The sequence below is a fragment of the Ranitomeya imitator genome, chromosome 9, assembly GCF_032444005.1.
Source record: "Ranitomeya imitator isolate aRanImi1 chromosome 9, aRanImi1.pri, whole genome shotgun sequence".
NCBI classification, from domain to species: Eukaryota; Metazoa; Chordata; class Amphibia; order Anura; family Dendrobatidae; genus Ranitomeya; species Ranitomeya imitator.
In genome coordinates this window covers 22740978-22767502 of record NC_091290.1, presented here as the reverse complement: position 1 = coordinate 22767502, position 26525 = coordinate 22740978, and the positions used below count along the sequence as shown (strand labels likewise).

At 43.3% G+C, this 26525-nt stretch overlaps 1 protein-coding gene across 4 annotated transcripts in view; it reads left to right on the top strand.

Moving 5' to 3' along the window:
- The window catches only part of NELL1 (neural EGFL like 1), a 784159-nt gene that overhangs the window by 245544 nt on the left and 512090 nt on the right, over positions 1-26525 (top strand). For all 4 annotated transcript variants that reach the window (XM_069738862.1, XM_069738865.1, XM_069738866.1 and 1 more), the window contains exons 6-7: positions 14836-14908; positions 15706-15788. In XM_069738862.1, coding sequence (XP_069594963.1) covers positions 14836-14908; positions 15706-15788 — 156 coding nt within the window. The remainder of the gene's footprint in view (positions 1-14835; positions 14909-15705; positions 15789-26525) is intronic.

Here is a 26525-nt window from a genome sequence, read left to right as displayed (position 1 = left end):
GAATAATATTGGACCTAGTGCCGTTCATGTGATGTCCGTTTTTTTTTTTTTGTATGGACAGCACTCGGACCAAAATTAGAATCATGTGAACTTGACCTTGTAGGATTTAGAGTGGTTGTAAGATGTGGTTCCATCTTGGCTTACTTTAAAAAGTTTCTTGACTCCTTCCCTGCTTAAAAGGTCCACCCGTTATCTAGACGAATCTTTTATAAAATACTGATGTAAAAAAAAAAATATTTTAAATAAGTAACGGGAATTCATGAAATTGGTTATTATGAATTATAGTAATGCCAAAAACAAAGCAGGAAATAGATATATATTTTTCTTTTAGATTTTCCACATACCGGAAGTCTAAATTTTAGATTATACTTGCTTTTAGAAATGTTGCTTTTTTTTATATAGTGTGTTAAGTAAATTTACTACTATTTTGGCATACCATGTGTAAGTTAAAATTAGGCAAGGGTGGGGCAATAGATAAGCGGGGGGAGGCAGAGGTCTACAGAAATTGTATTTTCTCCCTAGCTATAGGTGAAACCGAAGTACCATCTGTTCCTGGGTCATTGTGCATTGTATCCAAGGATTATTCTCTGCATTACAGCCAATGGAGTGACCATACTAAAGGGTGGCCCTCATGTCATCTTTATTTTGGAAGATAAAGCTAGCCTTATTTCTTGAGTAATGTGTTACCAACTATACAGCTGTTGTAACTGGATAGCAATCCAATTCCAGCCCAAGACTGGTCTTTTAACCTCCTTTTGGAGGATGGATGGGCACCTAAATATCTAAAAAAAAAAAAAATTGAATACCAGCTCCATGTATTTACATGCTCGGATCTTATCCCTTCCTGAGGCTGCCGGGGCTAAAGCATAGTCTGTCTTGGAACAGTTAGTGTTACTTAGTAGGTGTTGAAGGGAAAGCTATAAATCTCTTTAATGGAATGGCTGTATCGTTATAGTGACTAATTAGATATATATATAGCAATAAAGTCTCCTGCTGGGATGATTACTTACATGTTGATCCCAACAATTACATTAATCAAAACATTTAAGTCTAGAATACACAACCGGCACCAGAGATCTGCGCTGGCTAGCCCGCCATCTAAAGAAAAAAGTATCGCGGTAGTGGACAACCCCTTGAAGAGCGCTGGTTGACTCAAATTGGTTCTCGATGGCCTGCTCCCTATCATACCTTCCACATGTTAGGGGACCCAATAAAAACCTCACCATAATATCCATGACTGAAGGTTCAGGCCTCCATTCCACACCATGCAGAGATGAGACAACCTTGTTCTTATTTCCTTCTCTTACAATTCTCCTATTCAACCTCCACTTGGAGAAAAGGGACATTTCTCAGCCCTCACTCTTCTTCCTGGTCCGTAAGAACCTTATGGTCGCCCTCCCATACGTATTCAGCCGGGGCCGGCTCCAGGTTTATGAGCCCTTTGTCGACAGAGATGTAGTGAGTATCCTATTTTTTTATTTTTATTTTTCCTCCTCTGCTTCCAAAAACTAACTTTTCTTCCTCTTTTCTTTGCCGGTCAATAGTCATATCAGGGCTTGTGTTACTGAATGTTGGGCTATATGACTTTTTGAGTCTATACGACTTTATGTTCTTTTTATTCCATTTTTTGGACAGGCGAACTGACCATAAACCAACAATTCTGCTATTTAAATTTTTCTACTTTTTGAAATTCGCAGTATATGATGCATAATGTATTTTATTAGTTTATATTTTATATGTAATCAGCCATGCGAAATAAGTAAATTTTTAGTTTATTTCTTTTTGGTCCAAACAGGGGACTTGAAACCGGCATCACTTGTACAATACAAAGCAATATCGTAATTTGACAGTTTTTTGTAAATGTAGTCCTTCAATAGACCCCACTGTTTGGCTGGACCATAAGAGCTCTACAATCATGTTGCGAGGGACCAATGTGGGTCTGATGGGATACCTTCCAGCATTTTCAATCTCTTAAATAGGTAGTACCATGTTTGGAAATCCACCCTTTTCCGCAGAATACGGAATAACTTCCCAATTGCTGGGGATGTGACCGCTGGGATTCCCACGGATCCCTAGCGCCTACTGTGATTGGTGCGGTGGTCGATCATTCACTCTGTTGCTACATTCATTTTGTATGAGATCTCCAGAGATTGTCGAGCTCAACATTCGGCTGATCTTCGTTGGTCTTAAAAGATTGAATGGAGCAGAACTGCGCATGATCGATCACCACATCATTCATACCAGGCTCTTCAGAGCCCCGATGTGGGTCACAGTGGTTAGACCCACAGAGATCGGGATTGTATAGATAGGGGATAACTTCCAAACTTGGCACAACCCCTCTAAATGCCGCTGTCAGCATTGACAACAGCATTGCAGCAGTTGGCCTTGGTTAGTAGCTGTATGACTCGGCCAAGACCCGCAGTATATGGAGCTGGTTTACCAGGCTTACTCCATACATGAAGTGTGTACATCCATCGTACGGTGGATGTTGCAAACTGAAATCCGGGCAGATGGGGCCTGGTACTGGCCCTGGTTCTGCCAGGTACTGGCCCGGGTTCTGCCAGGTGCTGGCACCAGTCTTTCAAGCTGCCATTCAGTACCCTAGGAAAGTCTGTTGCTTCCCAAAATGACCTGATGGTAGTTGCTCATTCTATACAGTCTAATTAGGAAATGTGGTGAAGGTGGAAAAATGTCCTTGTTTTAGTAAAAGCACTTCAGATATTTTATTGCTATTCCATAACTCTTCAGACAGAAAAATGTCGTTTTTTTCAAGATTTGGTGTTAACTCGCTCAGAAAAACTGTTCCATAAAAGCGTAATTTAATGTGTGTTAACGAGCCCTCAAATCGGCCTGTGAGCACAAGATGGAGAGGAGTGAACAGCTGCGCTGTGTTCTAGAGCATTTATTATTAAGACTACAGAGAACATTTACCAAACTGTCCAAAAGAAAAGCTCTGTTGCCTGTAGCAACCAATCACAGCGCAGCTTTCATTCTGTCAGAGCTGTTTAGAAAATGAAAGCTGTGCTGCGATTGGTTGCTATGAGCAGCGAAGACAGTAAGGCCCAATACTCCTAATAATTTTATGGAATCCTCCAGGAGTCCCCAAATATTGCATCTCCTCTTTACTAATGTTATCAGACACTGCACTGTCTTTAATAAACGTTAACTCTCAAATGTCTTTTCTTTTCTCAGTATTGTTCTACAGAATTGACCTCAAAGAGCGAGGGATTATGTGAATGTGCCCAAAATGGGACCTTTTGTAGGTGACTCTTTATGAATTTAAAAGAGACCGGTCACTTGCTCGAAAAAAATTTAAATATCTTCTAGAAATTTCAGAGCGTCCCTGATTTTGCTGCTCTTTTCCATTTTGCTCTGCATCACTCCATTGCAGAAATTTTCACATTTGTTTCTTCTGGAGCTCAATGTGTGAAATCTCTGAATAAAAGCCCAATTTAGAGTCTTCCTCAGGGGCGTGTGTTTTCACTCCTTCCTCCAAGATGTGGCCAATCACAGCACGGCAATTGATCTAACCGCCTCAGATGCTCCAATGCTGTGATTGGCAGCTTAGCCGCCATAAAAGCACACGCCCCCAGACTCTGAAGAAAAGGCCAGTTGCAACAAACATGAATATCTCTGTAATGGAGCGGCACAGAGCAAAACGGAAGAGATGGGCAGAATCAGGGGAGTTCAGAGATTTTTAAAAGATATTTAACTCCATTATTTGTGTGTATATTATTTAATATACTGCTCAATAAAATAAAGGAATCTCTTAAACAACACAATGTAACTCCAACTCAATCACACTTCTGTGAGATCAACCTGTCCAGTTATGATGCAACACTGATTGTGAATGAATTTCTTCTGCTGTTGTGCAAAAGGAACAAATAACAGGTAGGAATTATAGGCCATTAGCAGGAGAACCCCCTATAAAGGTGTGGTTCCGCAGGGGGTGACCACAGACCATTTCTCTGTTTCTCATACTTTTTGGCTGTTTTTGTCACTTTTGCATTTTGTCATTGCTCTTACACCTAGGGGTACAGTACAGTAGCATGAGGCAGTGTCTACAACCCACAGAAGTTGCTCTGGTAGAGCAGCTCATCCAGGATGGCATATTAATGAGAGCTGTGGCAAGAAGGGTAGCTGTGTCTGTCAGCATAGTGTCCAGAGCATGGAACAGATACCAGAAGACAGGCCAGTACACCAGGAGATGTGAAGGGGGCTGTAGGAGGGCAACAATCCAGCAGCAGGACTGCTACCTCCTTCTTTATACAAGGAGGAACAGGAGGAGCAGTGCAAGAGCCCGGCAAAATGACCTCTATCAGGCCACTAACATCCATATGTCTCCTCAAACTGTCAGAAGCAGACTCCATAGAGTGGTATGAGTGCCCGACATCCACAAGTGAGTGTTGTGTTTTCATCCCAACACGTGCAGGTCTATTGGCATTGGCCAGAGAAAACCAAGATTGGCAGATTCGACATTGGTGCCCTGTGATCTTCACAGATGAGAGAAATTTCACACTGAGCAAATGTGACAGACATGACAGAGTCTGGAGACACTATGGAGAACATTCTGATGCCTTCAACATCCTCCAGCATGACCGGTTTGGCAGTGGTCAGTAATTGTCTGGAGAGGCATTTCTTTTGATGGCCATACAGCCCTCCATGTGCTCGCCAGAGGTGCCCTGACTGTCATTAGGTACCAGGATGAGATCCTCCGACCCAATGTGAGACCATATGCAGGTGCGGTTGGCCTTGGTTTCCTTCTGATGCATGACAATGCCAGACCTCATGTGGCTGAAGTATCAGCAGTTCCTGCATGATGCTCATATTTCAAGCGCTATGGAATAAATGGCGCTATAATAATAGATAATAATAATGAAGGCATTGATGGACTGGCCCGCCCGTTCCCCAGACCTGAATCCAATCGAGCACATCTGGGACATCATATCTTGTTCCATCCACCAACGCCACGTTGCACCACACACTTTCTAGCAATTGCCTGATGCTTTAATTCAGGTCTAGGAGGAGATCATCCGCTGCCTCATCAGGAGCATTCCCAGGTGTTGTAGGGGAGATCGTACAGGCACGTGGAGGCCACACACTACTGAGCATAATTTTCTTGTCTTGAGGCATTTCCACTGAAGTTAGATCAGCCTATAATTTGATTTTCCACTTTGATTTTGAGCATCATTCCAAATCCATACCTGCATGGGAAATTAATTTTGATTTACATTGATCATTTTTATGTTCATAATAAATTTGGAACTGGAATATTTAGTTCAGTGATATTTAGGATGTGGTATTTTAGTGTTTCCTTGTTCTTTTAAGCAGTATGTGCATGTAAAATGTGTATGTGTGCATATATGTGTGTGTGTATACAGTTAGGTCCATATATATTTGGACAGAGACAATATTTTTCTAATTTTGGTTATAGACATTACCACAATGAATTTTAAACAAAACAATTCAGATGCAGTTGACATATTGAATAATTGTAAATAAAATGTTCATTTTTAGTACTTGGTGGAAAAACCCTTTGTTGGCAATAACTGCCTGAAGTCTTGAAGGGACCAAAAGTAATTGGACAATTGACTCCAAGGCTATTTCATGGAGTGGTGTAGGCAATCCCTTCGTTATGTCATTCTCAATTAAGCAGATAAAAGGCCTGGAGTTGATTTGAGCTGTGGTGCTTGCATTTGGAAGGTTTTGCTGTGAAGTAAATATGCGGTCAAAAGAGCTCTCCATGCAGGTGAAACAAGCCATCCTTTAAGCCAAACAGATAAACCCATTTGAGAAATTGCTACAATTTTAGGAGTGGCAAAATCTACAGTTTGGTACATCTTAAGAAAGAAAGAAAGCACTGTTGAACTCATCAATGCAAAAAGACCTGGGCGCCCACGGAATACAAGAATGGTGGATGATTGCAGAATAATCTCCATGGTGAAGAGACACCAGAGACAAGCATATGCTACTGGCAGGATCAGCCAAGCCTTCACAACAGCCAACCAAGTGAACAACACTCTCCAGGAGGTCGGCGCATCAATATCCAAATCTGCCATAAAGCGAAGACTGCATGAAAGTAAATACAGAGGGTTCACTGCACAGTGCAAGACACTCATAAGCATCAAGAATAAAAGGGCTAGACTGGACTTTGCTAAAAAACATCTAAAAAAGCCAGCACAGTTCTGGAAGAACATTCTTTGGACAGATGAAACCAAGATCAACCTCTACCAGAATGATGGAAAGAGAAAAGCATGGCGAAGGCGTGGTACAGCTCATGATCCAAAGCATACCACATCGTCTGTAAAACACGGCGGAGGCAGTGTGATGGCTTGGGCATGCATGGCTGCCAGGTGGCACTGGGTCACTAGTGTTTATTGATGATGTGACATAGGACAGAAGCAGCCGAATGAATTCTGAGGTATTCAGAGCCGCCATACTGTGTGCTCAGATCCAGCCAAATGCAGCCAAACTGATTGGTCGTCGTTTCATACTACAGATGGACAATGACCAAAAACATAAAGCCAAAGCAACTCAGGAGTTTATTAAAGCAAAGAAGTGGAATATTCTTGAATGGCCAAGTCAGTCACCTGATCTCATCCCAATTGAGCAGCATTTCACTTGTTAAAGACTAAACTTCAGACAGAAAGGCCCACAAACAAACAGCGACTGAAAACCACCGCAGTGAAAGCCTGGCAGAGCATCAAAAATGAGGAAACGCAGCGTCTGGCGATGTCCATCAGTTCAAGACTTCAGGCAGTCATTGCCAACCAAGTATTAAAAATGAACATTTTATTTACAATTATTGAATCTGTCCAATTACTTTTGGTCCCTTTAAAAACAGGGTGGCACATGTTAACGAGCTGAAACTCCTAAACCCTTCATCCAATTTTTAATGTGGATACCCTCAAATGAAAGCTGAAAGTCTGAACTTCAACTGCATCTGAATTGTTTTGTTTAAAATTCATTGTGGTAATGTCTATAACCAAAATTAGAAAAATATTGTCTCTGTCCAAATATATATGGACCTAACTGTACAATCCCTGACAGAAGTTATGTCGCTTAACCATGTTCTGTAAATAAAAGCTTATAACCTGACGTTAAATTCATCCATTGGTTGTATAAATTATTTTTTTAAAAGCTGAAACCCTCCGAAATGTGGTTTAGGTTAAGAAAATAAATTTGCATAAATGCAGAAATATTGATCAGTTAATGGACACAGAATGGTCAGATTTTGGCAAGACAATGGTTTTGTCACCTGGTCATATAATGCACCCAATCCTAGTGTACATCCTCACCTGTGCTCAGTAAATGATCGGTTAATTAGTGTGTGTGGGTATATAAAAAGAAATGCAGCACCCCAGACCTTCACTTGAACTGCAACTTGAGCTCTGACAACATGCCAAAAATCCACTCAGCAACCAAAGCCTGGATTATCAAGAGGCTGAAGACCAGATCCACTGCAGAGGTGGCTGGCACCTTTAATGTATCTCCATGTCAAGTACAAAGATTTAAAAAAAAGAAAAAAAAATTGAAAAGACTGGAGATGTGTTTGACAAGCCCAGGTCCTGCAGACCCCACAATACAACTGCTCAGGAGGAACGTTTGTTGGTTAGATAATCCAAAGCAAACCCCTCTTCCACTGCAGCCGAGCTCCAACAGGCCTGGTCACCTTAAGTCCCTGTATCAACTGTCTCGAAATGGCCTCGATGGTCGAATCAGTGCCTAGAAGCCAGCACTAAACAAAAGGCAAATAAAAAACCGTGTGGCATTTGCGAAGTCCCACAGCCTGCTAAACAGATGGATGCTGGAAAAGTGGCAGAGGTGGATTTCTCTGATGAATTTTCAGTAGAATTACACCACAGCCACCGCAAATACTGCAGGAGACCTACTGGAGCCCGTATGGATCTAAAATACACCCAGAAAACAGCTAAATTTGGTGGTGGAGAGATCATGGTCTGGGGTTACATTCAGTATGGGGGTGTGCGAAACATTTGCAAGGTGGAAGGCAATAGCAATAGCCTAAAATATCAAGACGTATTAGCTACCTCATATTCCAAATCCTAAAAGGGGTCAATTTCTGCAGCAGGATGATGCTCCATCTCATACAACCATCTCTACAACAAAGTTCCTCCAGGCAAAAAAGATCAAGGTGCTCAAGGACTGGCCAGCCCAGTCACCAGACATAAACATCATTGAGCATGTCTGGGGTAGGATGAAAGAGGAAGCTTGGAAGATAAAACCAAAGAATCTAGGATGAACTCTGGGAGGTATCTAAGACTGCATTCTTTGCTATTCCTGATGACTTCATTAATAAATTGTATGAATCATTGTTGAACCGAGTGGATGCAGTCCTTCAAGCTCATGGAAGTCACACAAAATCTCTATATATAATTGTCTAACGGTTTTTCCGTCTGTCTGTCCTGGAAATCCCGCATCTGATTGGTCGAGGCCGATGCATTGCGGCCCGATTCTAACGCATCGGGTATTCTAGAATATGCATGTCCCCGTAGTATATGGACAATGATGATTCCAGAATTCGCGGCAGACTGTGCCCGTCGCTGATTGGTCGAGGCAACCTTTATGACATCATCGTCGCCATGGCAACCATTATGACATCTACGTCGATACTGTGCCCGTCACTGATTGGTCGAGGCAAATTCGCGGCAGACTGTGCCCGTCGCTGATTAGTCGAGGCAACCTTTAGGACATCATCGTCGCCATGCTGTGCCAGTCGCTGATTGGCCGAGGCCTGGCGGCCTCAACCAATCAGACGCCGGATTTCCAAGACAGACAGACAGAAAAACTCTTAGACAATTATATATATATATATATATATAGATTGTGTGACTTCCATGAGCTTGAAGGACTGCATCCACGCGGTTCAACAATGATTCATTCAAACTCATGGAAGTCACACAAAATGTACTATATAATTGTCTAAGGGTCACCTCCGTCTGTCTGTCTTTCTGTCACGGATATTCATTGGTCGCGGCCTCTGTCTGTCATGGAAATCCAAGTCGCTGATTGGTTGTGGCAAAACACCCACGACCAAACAGCGACGGGCGCAGTCCGGCGGCAAAATGGCCTCTCCTTCCTCCCCGCAGTCAGCCCTCACACAGGGTTAATGCCAGCGTTAATGGACCGCGGTGTAACACACTCCATTAACGCAGCTATTAACCCTGTGTGACCAACTTTTTACTATTGATGATGCGTATGCAGCATCAATTATTATTATTATTATTTATTGTTATAGCGCCATTTATTCCATGGCGCTTTACATGTAAGGAGGGGTATACATAATAAAAACAAGTAAAATAATCTTAAACAATACAAGTCATAACTGGTACAGGAGGAGCGAGGACCCTGCCCACGAAGGCTCACAATCTACAAGTAAAAAGATCTAATGTTACAAATAATAAAAAAACGTTATTCTCACCCTCCGACGTGGCGCGCTGTCCTCGGCAGTGCAAGCGGCAGGCTCCGGTGCCAAGGATGCTATGCGAGAAGGACCTTCAATGACATCACGGTCATGTGACCGACGTCATCACAGGTCCTGCGCTCATACCAACCCTGGGACCGGAAGCTGCCGCATGCACCGCACACAGGCGCCAAGACTACAAGGGTCCCCTCGGAAGGTGAGTATGTTTATTTTTTATTTTAAGTCTTTTTTTAAGCTGTTACATACGTGTCTGGGCAATATACTACGTGACTGGCCAATATACTATGTGACTGGGCAGTATACTACGTGACTGGGCAGTATACTACGTGGCTCTGTGCTGTATACTACGTGACTGGGCAATATACTACGTGGCTGGGCAATATACTACGTGGCTGGGCAATATACTACGTGGCTGGGCAATATACTACGTGGACATGCATATTCTAGAACAGAGGTCCCCAACTCCAGTCCTCAAGGCCCACCAACAGGTCATGTTTTCAGGATTTCCTTAGTCTTGCCCAGGTAATAATTGCATCACCTGTGCAATGCAACGGAAATCCTGAAAACATGACCTGTTGGTGGGCCTTGAGGACTGGAGTTGGGGACCTCTGTTCTAGAATACCGATGCGTTAGAATCGGGCCTCCACCTAGCATTAAATATGACTCTAATAGCACCACAACTTCATTCACCAATGTTATGCAACATATATTTGTATTTTAAGTTAATTAGTTGTTTGAATATCACATTACTTTCTGTGGGCGACAAAACTTTTGTCTGCCAAAATCTGACCATTCTGTGTCCATTAACTGATCAATATTATTTTTGCATTGATGCCAATTTATTTTCTTAACCTAAACCACATTTCGGAGGGTTTCAGCTTTCAAAAAAATAATTTATACAACCAATGGATGAATTTAATGTCAGGTTATAAGCTGTTATTTACATAACATGGATATGCGACATAACTTATGTCAGGGAGTGTAAAATCACACACATAAAAATATTACAGCACTATTGAGGGCGATTTTGATTTAGATTTATTTTTATTAAATCCATGTATTGGGGGGCCAAAAGTCATTTATCCTTTCAAAGGCTCTGCATTTCCCTGCACATTCAACTGTGGTCATAATTTGGCTAAAAAACAAAAAAACAAGGGTTAAAGCTTTGCCATTGGACAGACCGAATAATGGATGGGGTCTCAGTTAACTCATTCTACAGCCAGCAATAGACCATGCAGTATGGAAGCTATAGAAGGCAAATAGTGCAAAAGTATTAATGACACCCAATTATAACAACAATTTGTTGCCAAAAATACATGGAAGATAGTTTCTAAAAGCCAAATCACAAGAGCAAAGATGAAGTTCCTCTTTAACATGGTGGTCACATGTCCTGCCTTCTAGCATCGCTTGTAAAATAGCTGATCTAGATGAAGCTGGGACTGAAAGCGGCTGCATTAATAATCCAGCCTTCCAGCAGTCACTGCAGTTTTATTTCATGGCTCCCATTCTTATCAATATTTGATACACAAATAAATGGCAGACGCTCATGTTAATTATTTTCTCATGTTGCAGAGAATGAATACATCGCGTCTCCATTAACCAAGTTTGCAGTCATGCGGCATGTACATATTTTACTTACACATCTGTTTGCTTTGTATTTCTGAAATTTATTTTTTTCCTCCTCTGGAGGAGCAGGTAGAATTCTGCAACTTGCTTGCTTAATGAAACTGTTAACTCTCAGTGCTGCCAGCGTCAGCACCTTCCAGGATTACACAAAGAATGCTCTGATTTATTGGCACCTCATCTGTTAGGAGGATTTCCAAACCTTTTTATTGTATAAGATCTCTGCTGACTCGCAGTGAATGAACCCACGATGATTTGCATCTAGAGATGGATGACGTCCGGCTGCAGGGTCTGGTGCACTGTAAGGAGCCGTAAACCGCACATGGTCAAGATGGTTTTCAGTCGCTTTCCATTCATTAACCGTGCAAATTTGGGACTGATGGCAACTTTGACTCTACTTAAAGGGGATGTCCAGAACTTAACAATTGATGGACTGCCCATAAAATAGGTCATCAGTAGGAGATCGTTGAGGGTCCGACACCTCTACTAATTTCCTGATAGTTGATAATTACTCAGACAGCGGCCATATATCATCGATGTACTCAGCAGCCACATACATTATTTAGTGGCCATTTGTGAGTATTGCACTTTATCGCCTCATTTACTTGAATGCTGGAGTAATTTTCATCTGATTATGGCAATGCAGGATGTGAGACCCCCACTGATCTTATACTGATGACCTATTGCAAGTATAGGTCCTCAAGTAAAGGGGTTGGCCACTACTTTCAGTGGGGGTGAGACACCTGGCACCTCTGCTAATCAGCTGTTGCTGGCAGTGCCTGAAAGTGCTGTGATGCTGCAATAAACAGCGCCATCACTTCTATAGTGGCCGCCACTGGTACTGCAGATCCACCCTTAAAGGGAACCTGTCATCCCCAAAATCGAAGATGAGCGAAGCCCACCGGCATCAGTGGCGTATTTACAGCATTCTGTAATGCTGTAGATAAGCCCCCGATCTATCCTGAAAGATGAGAAAAAGAGGTTAGATTATACTCACCTGGGCAGGCGGTCCGATCGGATAGGCGTCGCGGTCCGGTCCGGGGCCTCCCATCTTCATAGGATGACGTCCTCTTCTTGTCTTCACGCTGCGGCTCCGGCATAGGCGTACTTTGTCTGCTCTGTTGAGGGCAGAGCAAAGCACTGCAGAGCGCAGGCGCTGGTCCTCTCTGACCTTTCCCGGCGCTTGCATCCAGTGTTCGTAACAGCTGATCGGCAGAGTGCCGTACCCCCAACCCATCACATATTAGTGGCCTACCCCGAGAATAGGCCATCAATAAAAATAAGTTGTGTCCAACCTCTTTGTTACTCATAACCCCTTTCAATCAATAGTGCTTAGCTGCACTATCACATGCAACCTGTGGGCAGGTGTGGCACTATTTGTAGAAGAAAGCAGCCATTGTTTTGCTTTCCGGGCAACCCCTTTAAATATTACAGGGTTCATGGGCATCACAAGTCATCACAGTGGCGACAGATTTTGATCCGCCCCAGAGGAGCTGAATTCCTGAGGAAGATTAGATTGTGAGCTCCTGAGCCCAGGCAGATGAATGGTGATGATTCCTGTACACCTCTGTGGCATATGTCGTCTCCATTACATATATCCTGCATGTGATCAGTGGATCTGTTCGCCCTTTCCTTGATATCCATCTTTTCTCCCCTCACTATAAATCTTCATGTTCCCGTCGGTAATTTTGCTTTGTAATATTTTCGGCTGCAGGATTGAATAATCTGACTATTGATTCTTCCATGAAATTAGTTATTGTCATAATTGCGATGGTTTATGTCCTGAATTGCGCGGTCCTGTGATGCCTCGTGAGCGCTTTTTCTTTGTATCTACTCTTCTATTATGAAGGATACTTGTATCTCATCCTTACATTGGAGTCTTCTTTAATAATCGAAGATTTTAATCGAATGCAGCAATTTTCAACCTATGGCCATCCACAGTATCTCAGAGCATGCTGGGAGTTGTAGTTCTGCCATAGCTGTAGAGCAGAGCCATCGATAAGAGATCACTGATCTAATTTTGGTGCAAATAAATAATGTCTAAATGAGTAAGAAGAGAAAAAAAAATAGAACAAATATTTATTTCTCCCAGTTAGTGATGAGCGGTCGTGCTTGGAATAGGTGTTATCTGAGCATGCTTGGGTGCTAACCGAGTTTCTTTGGCGTTCTCGAATAATAAGTTCAAGTCCCCGTGACTACATGATTAGCGGCCGTTAGACAGTCGCAACACATGCAGGGATTGCCTGTTTGTTAGGCGGAAAACGCGCCTGGATCTTGGGAAATCGCCTGGATCTGGGAAATTGACCTCTGTCCTGTTTCTACATAGAATCAATAGTGGGCGGTTTGCTCCTGAGCGCCAAGAAGATAGCCCCAAAAGAAGGGGTAAAGGGGAAAGGTGCAAAGTCCCCCCGCAGCTCCAGCCGAATACCTCTGATGGAGGATACATACACAGAAAAAAAAATATGAAAGCTCAAGTCATGGACCTAATGGAAAAGAGAAGAATTAGCTGGGCAGAAAGGCAAAATGAGCAATTGCAAGTGCAAAATGCTAGGAGGAGGAGGAGTGCTTCTTTAAGGGCACAGTTTCTTGGATAAGAAATGGCTCATAAGTGAAGGAAGCAGATTTCTCTGATAATATGTATTGCCAAGTTTCTTATATTCATTTATATTTATGCACTGTTGAATGCAGAATCAAGAGTGACGCTCTTTCTGGACACTTCCATTAAATAAGGATTTGCTACAGTTGTATCCAGTGTAAACAATGAGCTAAACAGTTGGGATTCCAGATTGATACATTTTGCCTGCACTGATACATTGTAACAAACCATTACCATAGAGGGGATATTTTGCTGCTGGTGTATTTAGCTCTGAGGATTGTCTCAACTGCATAGAATGATGACAAACTCTCAGATGTGAGACTTATTTGATCTGTGTTGAATATAAAGTGGAGGTCTGAAAATAGTGAAGAATTAAAGGGACTGTCAGCAGGATTCCCCCCTCCTCTCCAGACTATATAGATGTACTTGTAGATCTTTAAAAGACAAGTCCTGCAACAACTTTTCATGATCAGTATGTTCCTCCATTACTGAGAAATTAGCTTTTGAATTGAATTGCAAATGAGGCTGAAGAGCTATGGTAGATCTGAAACCTCTGTCACTCCAGCTCTATTCCTTGCCGAACACCACAACCTCCTGCTTGACTCATGGCTCCTTTGCCAGAAGTCACACAGCATAGAGGCTTTCAGTCAGAAAGCAGCAAGGCTGGCAGGAGGAGTAGAGCTTGAGTGACAGAGGCTTCAGATCTACCATAGCTCTCCAGCCTCATTTGCATATGAATTCAGATGCTGATTTCACAGGAATGAAGGAACGGATTGGCCATGTAAAAGTATTGTTGGACTTGTCTTTGAATAATCTGCAGGCACATATAAATAGTTTGGGTGGTGAAATCCTGCTGACAGATTCCCTTTAAGCCACAAAGTCTATTAAAAAGTTTGGACACCCCATCAGCATTCATTTCTTCCAGATATTCTGTTAAGTCCTGAATATAAAGTCCTCTGATGCTCAGGTGTCAGTTTGGCCATTATATACAAAGCGGGGCCCTGGGTTTGGTGCCGTTGCCCGCTGCTGCCCCCCATCTTTCCCGGCTCTGTGTATTACTTGACATGCAAACTCCTCCGCTGCCAAAATCCTTGTTCTGAAGGCAGTTGAGCGATTGATCTGCATTACATGTGAATTTTGTCACTGACCGCAAATTCTCTGCTTCATTCCCCAGGGAGTGATTCAAGACGTGAAACTCATCTTTATGCCGAGCGGATACATAACACAGTGTCCAAACCTGAATCGCAGTAAGTGGAAACTATTCTTAACAGGCGTTGTAATGCAGGAACATGAGTGCACAATACTGAGAAATAGTGTATTAAAGGAACCTTAAAGGGAAAGTCCACAATGGAGAACCCCACAATTATTATCAAATCAATGTGGACCCCGACACCTGGCACCCCCACTAATCAGTTGTTACTAGTTCTCATGGCTGCCAGAACTACACTGTGTATAGAGCCAAAAAATAGAAACATTCTATTGTAGTGGTCATTCTCCGTTCTGCAGCTCAGCGCCAATGAACTGAATTGCAGTACCTGGGAACGGCCACTACAGAGTGTACGGCGCTGTCCACCCTGGCAGCTGATTGAGGGGGGATGCCAACCCCTTTATTGGATATCCAGATTCAGCAGAGCAGAATTTGCAATTTTTTGGGGGGATGTATTTATTTTCACTGGATTTCATGGCACAAAAATAACCAAGTGGTGATTTCAGCTCTGCCACATCTGTACATCCATAGGCTTGGTATGAGATAATAAACTAATATCTGGAGCAGGATGGAGAGGACAGGAGCAGCTTGTGCTTTTTGTGACTCACAGGGCGGCAGCGTCACAATGTATCACCCTGATTGATGATTAGATACATTTGTTTCCCTTAGAAGCAGATGAAGTTGCGCTGCTCGTCCTTACATTGATGGAAATGTTGGTATTAGTACGTTGCCGCTTAATATCCTCATTTACATGTAAATGGTCTCTGCCGTCTTGATGCATCATGTTTAATCCGAGGTTTTTACTTGCGTTCTCTTGTCTTGTCTTGTCTTATGGAGCATGCCCGACCTGCAGCGATTTCCTGAGTCTCGTGCAAGGAATCATGGATCTACAGGAGCTGCTGGCAAAACTCACAGCCAAGGTAAGGGGATACGGGGGACTCGTGGAGTAGGGGCTACGAGAAGGTGACTACCTGGGGATATGGCGGGATTCATGGGGCGGGGGCTACGAGAAGGTGACTACCTGGGGATATGGCGGGATTCATGGGGCGAGGGCTAGGAGAAGGTGAACTCTACCTGGGGACATGGCGGGATTCATGGGGCGAGGGCTAGGAGAAGGTGAACTCTACCTGGGGATATGGCGGGATTCATGGGGCGAGGGCTAGGAGAAGGTGACTCTACCTGGGAGTAAAGGAGGATTCATGGGGCAGCGGCTAGCAGAAGGTAAGTCTACCTGGGGATATGGGGAGGTTCATGGGGCAGGGGCTCGGAGAAGGTGACTACCTGGGAATATGGGGGGATTCATGGGGCAGGAGCTAGGAGAAGATGAACTCTACCTGGGGATATGGGGGATTCATTGGGAGGGGAATAGGAGAAGGAGACTCTACCTGGGGATATGGGGGGGGGGATTTATGGGGCAGGGGCCAGGAAAAGGAGACTCTACCTGGGGATATGGGGGGGATTTATGGGGCAGGGGCCAGGAAAAGGAGACTCTACCTGGGGATATGGGGGGGATTTATGGGGCAGGGGCCAGGAAAAGGAGACTCTACCTGGGGATATGGGGGGGATTTATGGGACAGGGGCTAGGAGAAGGTTACTCTACCTGGGAAAATGTAGGGGAATTCATGGGGCAGGGGCTAGGAAAAGGTGACTCTACCTGGGGATATGAGGTCCTGACACTCTCCGACTTGTATGAGTACATAAATATCTGATGTCTAAGTATGTAAGGTGATCACAGGTGAATATCAGCGAGCCCTCTGTCATACGGGCTACTGCCTGCTGAGTGAGTGTATCTATGCCAGGTACTTGGCATCTGAGCCGGTGCATCTGATCTTATCATTTGTGGTATGGTCTGCTGAGCTTGTATACAGGTCCTTCTCAAAAAATTAGCATATAGTGTTAAATTTCATTATTTACCATAATGTAATGATTACAATTCAACTTTCATATATTATAGATTCATTATCCACCAACTGAAATTTGTCAGGTCTTTTATTGTTTTAATACTGATGATTTTGGCATACAACTCCTGATAACCCAAAAAACCTGTCTCAATAAATTAGCATATCAAGAAAAGGTTCTCTAAACGACCTATTACCCTAATCTTCTGAATCAACTAATTAACTCTAAACACATGCAAAAGATACCTGAGGCTTTTATAAACTCCCTGCCTGGTTCATTACTCAAAACCCCCATCATGGGTAAGACTAGCGACCTGACAGATGTCAAGAAGGCCATCATTGACACCCTCAAGCAAGAGGGTAAGACCCAGAAAGAAATTTCTCAACGAATAGGCTGTTCCCAGAGTGCTGTATCAAGGCACCTCAATGGTAAGTCTGTTGGAAGGAAACAATGTGGCAGAAAACGCTGTACAACGAGAAGAGGAGACCGGACCCTGAGGAAGATTGTGGAGAAGGACCGATTCCAGACCTTGGGGAACCTGAGGAAGCAGTGGACTGAGTCTGGTGTGGAAACATCCAGAGCCACCGTGCACAGGCGTGTGCAGGAAATGGGCTACAGGTGCCGCATTCCCCAGGTAAAGCCACTTTTGAACCATAAACAGCGGCAGAGGCGCCTGACCTGGGCTACAGAGAAGCAGCACTGGACTGTTGCTAAGTGGTCCCAAGTACTTTTTTCTGATGAAAGCAAATTTTGCATGTCATTCGGAAATCAAGGTGCCAGAGTCTGGAGGAAGACTGGGGAGAAGGAAATGCCAAAATGCCTGAAGTCCAGTGTCAAGTACCCACAGTCAGTGATGGTGTGGGGTGCCATGTCAGCTGCTGGTGTTGGTCCACTGTGTTTCATCAAGGGCAGGGTCAATGCAGCTAGCTATCAGGAGATTTTGGAGCACTTCATGCTTCCATCGGCTGAAATGCTTTATGGAGATGAAGATTTCATTTTTCAGCACGACCTGGCACCTGCTCACAGTGCCAAAACCACTGGTAAATGGTTTACTGACCATGGTATTACTGTGCTCAATTGGCCTGCCAGCTCTCCTGACCTGAACCCCATAGAGAATCTGTGGGATATTGTAAAGAGAAAGTTGAGAGACGCAAGACCCAACACTCTGGATGAGCTTAAGGCCGCTATTGAAGCATCCTGGGCCTCCATAACATCTCAGCAGTGTCACAGGCTGATTGCCTCCATGCCACGCCGCATTGAAGCAGTCATTTCTGCCAAAGGATTCCCGACCAAGTATTGAGTGCATAACTGAACATTATTATTTGTTGGTTTTTTTGTTTGTTATTAAAAAACACTTTTATTTGATTGGATGGGTGAAATATGCTAATTTATTGAGACAGGTTTTTTGGGTTATCAGGAGTTGTATGCCAAAATCATCAGTATTAAAACAATAAAAGACCTGACAAATTTCAGTTGGTGGATAATGAATCTATAATATATGAAAGTTTAATTGTAATCATTACATAATGGTAAATAATGAAATTTAACACTATATGCTAATTTTTTTGAGAAGGACCTGTATCTAATCCAACCATGTGGGGTGCTGTTTAAAGCCGGGGTCACACTTGCGTTTGCAATGTGAGAAACCCGCGCATGAATACCCGGCACTGTGCATGTATTTCTATGCAGCCGCACGCTCCGGTCCCGAGTGCCGGGTATTGATGCGAGAGACTCTTGAGATTTTCTTGCATTGCACTCGCAAGTGTGACCCCGGCCTAAGATGGTATATCCAAGCCTGTCAACTGTGATACTGTGTGATGATATAATGTATCTAAGCCAACGCTTAGTGTTATGTCTATCATGTTTGATATCCTGTCTGCTGAGCTACTGTATGTAATCCATTTGTCTGTTGCAGTGTATGATAGTGTATCCAAGTCCATCTTCTCTGATACCATCTATTGATATAGTGTATAGAGCCTATCAAGTGTGATGTTGATATAGTGTATCTCAGAAGATGATGGGTGATGTGCCAATCATGAGTAATGTCTGCTGAGCGAATGTGTCTGATCCCATGCTGTCTGCTAAGATAGTGTATCCAAGTCTTTGATATGTGATACTGTCAGCTAGGTTGGTGTATCCGAGTAAATTATGGTTGGTACTGTTTTCTGAGCACAAAACACTGTCTGCTGAGTTAGCGTATCTAAGCCTATTATGTTTGATGCTGTCTGCCAAGTCTATGTACACGAATAACATATTATGCTGAACCCAGGTATCTAATCCTATTGTGTGGCACTATGTTCTGAGCCGATGTATCGAATCCTATCAAATTAAATACCCATGGGATATTTATTCCTCGAGCCTTGTATATTATTGCCGGTTGAGCCAAGGTATCTAATCCTATCATGTGTGATACTGTCTGGTGAGTTGGTGTATCTCAGCTGTCGAAGGTGAGATCCACTCTCACATATATTCACCTGCTATAACTTGGGTCTTCTCCGGCCTCTGTCGTTAAGCCTGCATGTTATCCCGCCATGTCTGTAATTAGTGCAGCTGCGCCTCGCACCCTGCGGGATTATCATGTGGATGCGCCGGATAATCTGGGGTTTATGGCGCTCAGGTTCTATCCAGTAAACAGATTCTGCGGGATCCCGGCAGTAATATCTCAGCATTACCTTCATGTATAATACCGCCGATACTCCACAGCCAGACATTTACTCCTAATGTCACAGCTCCTGGCGATTTGTCAGTAATTCTGTGTTTGCCTGGATTCAGTAATGATGATGGTTCCTATAAATTACCCAATATTAACTCCTTCTTGCCAAGTTTCGTTTTTTTTTTTTTAATTTTTCTTTTTCCATCCCTACTCAGTCCAGAGCCAGGAAAGTACAAATTTTAGAGATTTATATGTGTTTTGTTACGTTTTACTACATTAGGTTCAAGGGTAGGCCTTTTTATATAGATTCTTTTGTCAAATGTTAATGGTTCTGAGAATAATAACTTTTTTTTCTTCTATTTTTCCATCAGTGGAGTGATTATATAAGAGGCTTATTTTTCCAAAGGAGCGATGTAATTTTTATTAGTACCATTATATCGTACATATGACATTATATCGTACATATGACATTTGCTCCCTTTGTATACAATTTGTTTTGTTCTTGAGATGACCTAAAAACAGCAATTCTGACATTTTTCTTGTTTATTCACTATGAGGCATAGTATAGATAATCCAAAGTTTTAGGAGTTTGGTCTGCTACGGAAGTGAAGTCGCAGTAGCAAGTATGTCACATACATTCAAAAAAAGGCCTAGGTCCAACAAGATCAACCTTTCTCCTCTGGTTGTTTGTTTATTTTTTTTTATGATTATTTTTTTATATAACAAATGGCAAGTTTTTTTATTTTCAGATTCATGTTTCTTTTTCTTTTTTTTTTAAATATAACAAATGTGAAACATTTTTTAATTTTTACATTTTTTTTAATAAATGGGAAACCAGTTTTTTATTTTTATATTGTATTTGATTTATTTCTTTTTGTAGTATGTTTTCTATTTTTTTTTTAAATATAACAAATGGGAAACATTTATTTAGATGTGTTTTTTTTAATAAAATATGTATCAAATGTGAAATATGATATATATATATATATATATATATATATATATATATATATATATATATATATATATATATATATATATATATATATATATATATATTACAGACCAAAAGTTTGGACACACCTTCTCATTTAAAGATTTTTCTGCATTTTCACGACCATGAAAATTGTACATTCACACTGAAGGCATCAAAACTAGGAATTAACACATGTGGAATTATATCCTTAACAAAAAAGTGTGAAACAACTGAAAATATATCTTATATTCTTGGTTCTTTAAAGTAGCCACCTTTTGCTTTGATGACTGCTTTGCACACTCTTGGCATTCTCTTGATGAGCTTCAAGAGGCAGTCACCGGAAATGGTCTTCCAACAATTTGAAGGAGTTCCCAGAGATGCTTAGCACTTGTTGGCCTTTTTGCCTTCACTCTGCGGTCCAGCTCACCCCAAACCATCTCGATTGGGTTCAGGTCTGGTGACTGTGGAGGCCAGGTCATCTAGCGTAGCACCCCATCACTCTCCTTCTTGGTCACATAGCCCTTACACAGCCTGGAGGTGTGTTTGGGGTCATTGCCCTGTTGAAAAATAAATGATGGTCCAACTAAAAGCAAACCGGATGGAATAGCATGCCGCTGCAAGATGCTGTGGTAGCCATGCTGGTTCAGTATGCCTTCAATTTTGAATAAATCCCCAACAGTGTCACCAGCAAAGCACCCGCACACCATCACACCTCCTCCTCCATGCTTCACGGTGGGAACCAGGCATGTAGAGTCCCTCTGCTCACCTTTTCTGCGTCGTAGAAAGACAGGATAATTGGAAGCAAAGATCTCAAATTTGGACTCATCAGACCAAAGCACAGATTTCCACTGGTCTAATGTCCTTTCCTTGTGTTCTTTAGCCCAAACAAGTCTCTTCTGCTTGTTGCCTGTCCTTAGCAGTGGTTTCCTAGCAGCTATTTTACCATGATGGCCTGCTGCACAAAGTCTCCTCTTAACAGTTGTTGTAGAGATGTGTCTGCTGCTAGAACTCTGTGTGGCATTGACCTGGTCTCTAATCTGAGCTGCTGTTAACCTGCGATTTCTGAGGCTGGTGACTAGTATAAACTTATCCTCAGAAGCAGAGGTGACTCTTGGTCTTCCTTTCCTGGGGCGGTCCTCATGTGAGCCAGTTTCTTTGTAGCGCTTGATGGTTTTTGCAACTGTACTTGGGGACACTTTCAAAGTTTTCCCAATTTTTCGGACTGACTAACCTTCCTTTCTTACAGTAATGATGGCCACTCGTTTTTCTTTAATTAGCTGCTTTTTTCTTGCCATACTACAAATTCTAACAGTCTATTCAGTAGGACTATCAGATGTGTATCCACCAGACTTCTGCTCAATACAACTGATGGTCCCAACCCCATTTATAAGGCAAGGAATCCCACTTATTAAACCTGACAGGGCACACCTGTGAAGTGACAACCATTCCCGGTGACAACCTCTTGAAGCTCATCAAGAGAATGCCAAGAGTGTGCAAAGCAGTCATCAAAGCAAAAGGTGGCTACTTTGAAGAACCTAGAATATAAGACATAATTTCAGTTGTTTCACACTTTTTTTTTAAGTATATAATTCCACATGTGTTAATTCATAGTTTTGATGCCTTCCATGTGAATTTACAATTTTCATAGTCATGAAAATACAGAAAAATCTTTAAATGAGATGTGTCCAAACTTGTGGTCTGTACTGTATATATATACTTGCTTCTTCTCCAGTTTTTTCTTCCCCTTCTTCCAAGAAAGATTACATTTTTTGCAGGATGATTTGTAGGTTTGAATGACACCATTTTTTATTTTTTAAAACTTTTTTTTTGTTTTACTTTACAGTTCTGTTACTTTTAGTCAATATATATGTGTGACGCTAGTTACTACTCATGGACAGACAGTGAGGCAGAAGAGTCAGGTGTTGAGGGGTCAATACCAAGAGAGTGCGTAGATAGACAAACGGAAAAGACAAAGGTGTAAGTCAGGTCACAGTCCAGGGTCAATAACAAGAGATATCAAATTAAAAGCGAAAGGACAAGACAAAGGTATAATCAGAACACGGTCCAAAGGGTCAGGCAGTAGAAGATCAGAACTCGGCGCAACAGAATCAGGCCAACACTCACCAAGAAGCGCAAACAACATCTGGCAGGGATCAGGGGCAGACTGCTCAGTTAAGTAGCTGGGCAATCACTAGAACACCGAACACCTGCGGAAGGTCCCGCAGCTCCCAGTCACAGATTGGACAGCTGAGCTGTCAATCAAAGCACTGACAGCTCAGCAAGCCCAAAGCAATAAATACTTGGCACTCAGGAGATTATTTTGCACGATCAGAAGTGAACAACTCGTTTATTTAGTGCATCCAGCTCAAACATTAAACGTTTTCGGTCTAATCAAAAGACCTTCATCAGAAACAGTTATAGGATTGCTGGAAGCCACGAAGAGTGAATGTGGGCCCACAGGGGTGCCAACAATAGGCAAGGTCCGGGAGAAGAGGGCGCCTTGAAGAATCTGGAAATGCGGGAGCAAGGCGCTGTAGAAAGGCGAGAGGCTCGCAATGGCAAAAGCGCTGAGTCCTCCAATGGCACCGGCGCCGTGTAGCTAGAGTCGCATACTCCCGGGACTGCATATCGTTCTGCGAAAAAAAAAGTAATGTGTCTTGGAAGAAGGGGAGAAAAAAAACTGCGGATGGAGCAAGTTTGGATAAAGTTGAAGGCTATGTTCCCACGAGCCGTGCATGTTCGCTGCGTCCAAAGCGCTGCCTTCTATTGAACGCAGGTAGATCCGCACGTGTTCACTGAACCATGCGGATCTACCGCTTTCAATACATTCTATTGATTAAATTTCTCTTGCGGAGACTATAATAACTTTTTATTTTTATTTTTTTTACATTTTTATTGAAATACATTTTTGAATTTTTCATTATCTTTTATAGGTTGTCAACCAATATTGTTTAATAATACTTTAACATTCGGTTAAACATTTACAAGTATATAAAGAGTAAAAGCTCATGAACAAGCAAACACATAGACTAAGACAAAAGGAAAGGAGGGGATGTGATATAGAACGTTGTGACCTATTAATATCCGTCTCATAGAGGTCATATATTTAACATGGCCCAAAAGAAATCCCAAGGAATAACTTTGTTTTTAAGTTAAAAAAACGATTTGTTACTTCTGTATAATAGTTAGTGCTCTGATTTTCAGATTCATAACTACAATTTCTCTGCATACACAGACAGCTCAGTGATAAAATTCTGCTAGTCTGCAGCCACCACTAGGGGGAGCTTAGGAACACACTGCATACTTTAAATCAGGGGCGGTGAACCTCAGACCCCAGGGCCATTTAAGGCCCTCGATGACCTTTTATCAGGCCCCAGAGCAGATTCCTAGGGACCGCATTCTTGGGCCACCAGCTCATTAATTTCTTCTTGATCTGTTAGCAAACACACATGCAGTGTTCACTACTGAACACTGAAGGGCATGCAATGAAAGATTACGTCCTGACACCAGTGCCAGAGTCAGGATGCACTTTGTGGGCAGCGTTTGTACAGCCCCCCGAAGGCTGGTATAAATATTCAAATGGCCCCACCCCTGCTTTAAATACATTGAGCTCAAATAAAAACATAGTATGCAGAAAGCTCCCCCTAGTGGTGAGTGCAAAAAGGAAAAATTGTATAGTATAAATCTATAATAAGCAAGTTTTTACTTTGTTCATAGTTTTTACATTTTTGCTGTATTTGTAACCTGCAGTCCCCTTTTTCACCACTACGGTAGGCATAAGCAATAATGTCCATAAATACAAATGAAACAGCGCCCCCTCCTTCCTTGCTCTAATCATCCTGCCTACCTACAATGCAATTCTTTAACAACTGGTAAAATTTGCAGAATTTTTTTTATTAGTCTTGGGAAATGTAAGGGTAATTGCCAATTCTGGAAATGGTGATATGTTTGGAGGTTGGCAGTTTTTTGAGTTTGATTAATAATCTGTTGCATTCGGGAAACCTAATGTCACATTAAGGACGTGATGGTGATGTCCGCTGCGTCTCTTCATTCAGATCGTGCCTTATTGTCGGGGAACGTTCTTTCTCCGTATTGATCCTTCCCTCATTCCTCCTAATTTATCCATGGCTTGAAGTGGCATTTTATACTTGTGTCCTAGTGATATGGGAGGTATTGACAAATTAATCATTTATCAATACTGGGTTCCTGCCTTCAATTATGTGTATAAATGTTTCTATTCTGCAATGAGAAACTTCATTTATTCTGCAGACAGAGATTTCAGGATACCCTCCGGCCCCCGCCGTTGGCCGCATTTTAATTTAGAATGAATCTTTTGGCTGAAACACCAGATCATATTCAGATATCGATCTGTGGCTGATAAGTGATGGAGAAGATAAACGTTCCTGGCCAGAGAGGGAACATATTAGCATGCAGCTGCTTCATACAGCAATGACTGCGGTCGTCTTATATGCAAAGACAATTCATCACATGTTTTATATAAATTCCCTATAAAATGTAAATGAGGAAATCCTGCTGTAATTTAGCAGTAAATAGTGTAGAAATGACAGAATCCAGGACGACCCCAATATCCAAACAACATCTTGTATCAAATTATTATTAGAAAACTTGAATGCTGTGAGTAATAATGAAGAGCAAAGTCATCTTGCTCATCATCTTCGGTTAAGTCACGTTTATCCCCCTTTAGTTTGTTATTCTCCTCTCTTGTATAAGATGTGTCCCCCCTTCTTATTTAGGTTGTTTACCTTCCTCTATGGATTGTGTTTACTCCTCTGTGGGATATTTGTCCCAAATTCTGGGCCATGTCTGCACTGTCTCTGGGTCAAACTTTTCTCCTGTTAAGCTCTTGTCATGATTTGGCCCTCTGTCACTGAGTTATAATTGTGATTTTTATCCCGTCTCCGGCTCTGTATTTGTTCCCCCCTGTGTGGCTCCCGCTCTGTCCCTCCCCCCCATGTGGCTCCCGCTCTGTCCCCCCTGTGTGGCTACCGCTCTCCCTCCCCCTGTGTGGCTACCGCTCTCTCCCTCCCCGTGTGGCTCCCGCTCTGTCCCTCCGTGTGGCTCCCGCTCTCTCCCTCCCCGTGTGGCTCCCGCTCTGTCCCTCCGTGTGGCTCTAGCTCTGTCCCTCCGTGTGGCTCTCGCTCTGTCCCCCGTGTGGCTCTTGCTTTGTTTCCTCCCCTGTGTGGCACCTGCACTGTCCCCCCACACCCCCATGTGTGGCTCCCGCTTGGTCTCCCCCCACCCTGTGTGGCTCCAGCTCTCTCTATCCCCACCCTGTGTGGCTCCCGCTCTGTCTCCCCCCACCCTGTGTGGCTCCAGCTCTCTCTCCCCACCCTGTGTGGCTCCCGCTCTGTCTCCTCCCACCCTGTGTGGCTCCAGCTCTCTCTATCCCCACCCTGTGTGGCTCCCGCTCTCTCTATCCCCACCCTGTGTGGCTCCAGCTCTCTCTATCCCCACCCTGTGTGGCTCCCGCTCTGTCTCCTCCCACCCTGTGTGGCTCCAGCTCTCTCTATCCCCACTCTGTGTGGCTCCCGCTCTGTCTCCTCCCACTCTGTGTGGCTCCAGCTCTCTCTATCCCCACCCTGTGTGGCTCCCGCTCTCTCTATCCCCACCCTGTGTGGCTCCCGCTCTCTCTATCCCCACCCTGTGTGGCTCCCGCTCTCTCTATCCCCACCCTGTGTGGCTCCAGCTCTCTCTATCCCCACCCTGTGTGGCTCCCGCTCTGTCTCCTCCCACCCTGTGTGGCTCCAGCTCTCTCTATCCCCACTCTGTGTGGCTCCCGCTCTGTCTCCCCCCACCCTGTGTGGCTCCAGCTCTCTCTATCCCCACCCTGTGTGGCTCCCACTCCGTCTCCCCCTACTTTTTGTGGCTCCCACGCTCTCTCCCCCCTTATGGCTCTCGCTTTATTTCCCCCCCGACCCTTTGTGGCTCCCGCTCTGTCTCCCCCCACCCTGTGTCGCTGCCGCTCTGTCTCTCCCCACCCTTTGTGGCTCCCGCTCTCTCTCCCCCATGTGGCTCTCACTTTGTTTTCCTCTCCCCCCTCTGGGTCTTGGTGTACACGAAGTTAATAAGTAAAATATAGTACAATCAGGGCCGTCTCCAGGTTTTCAT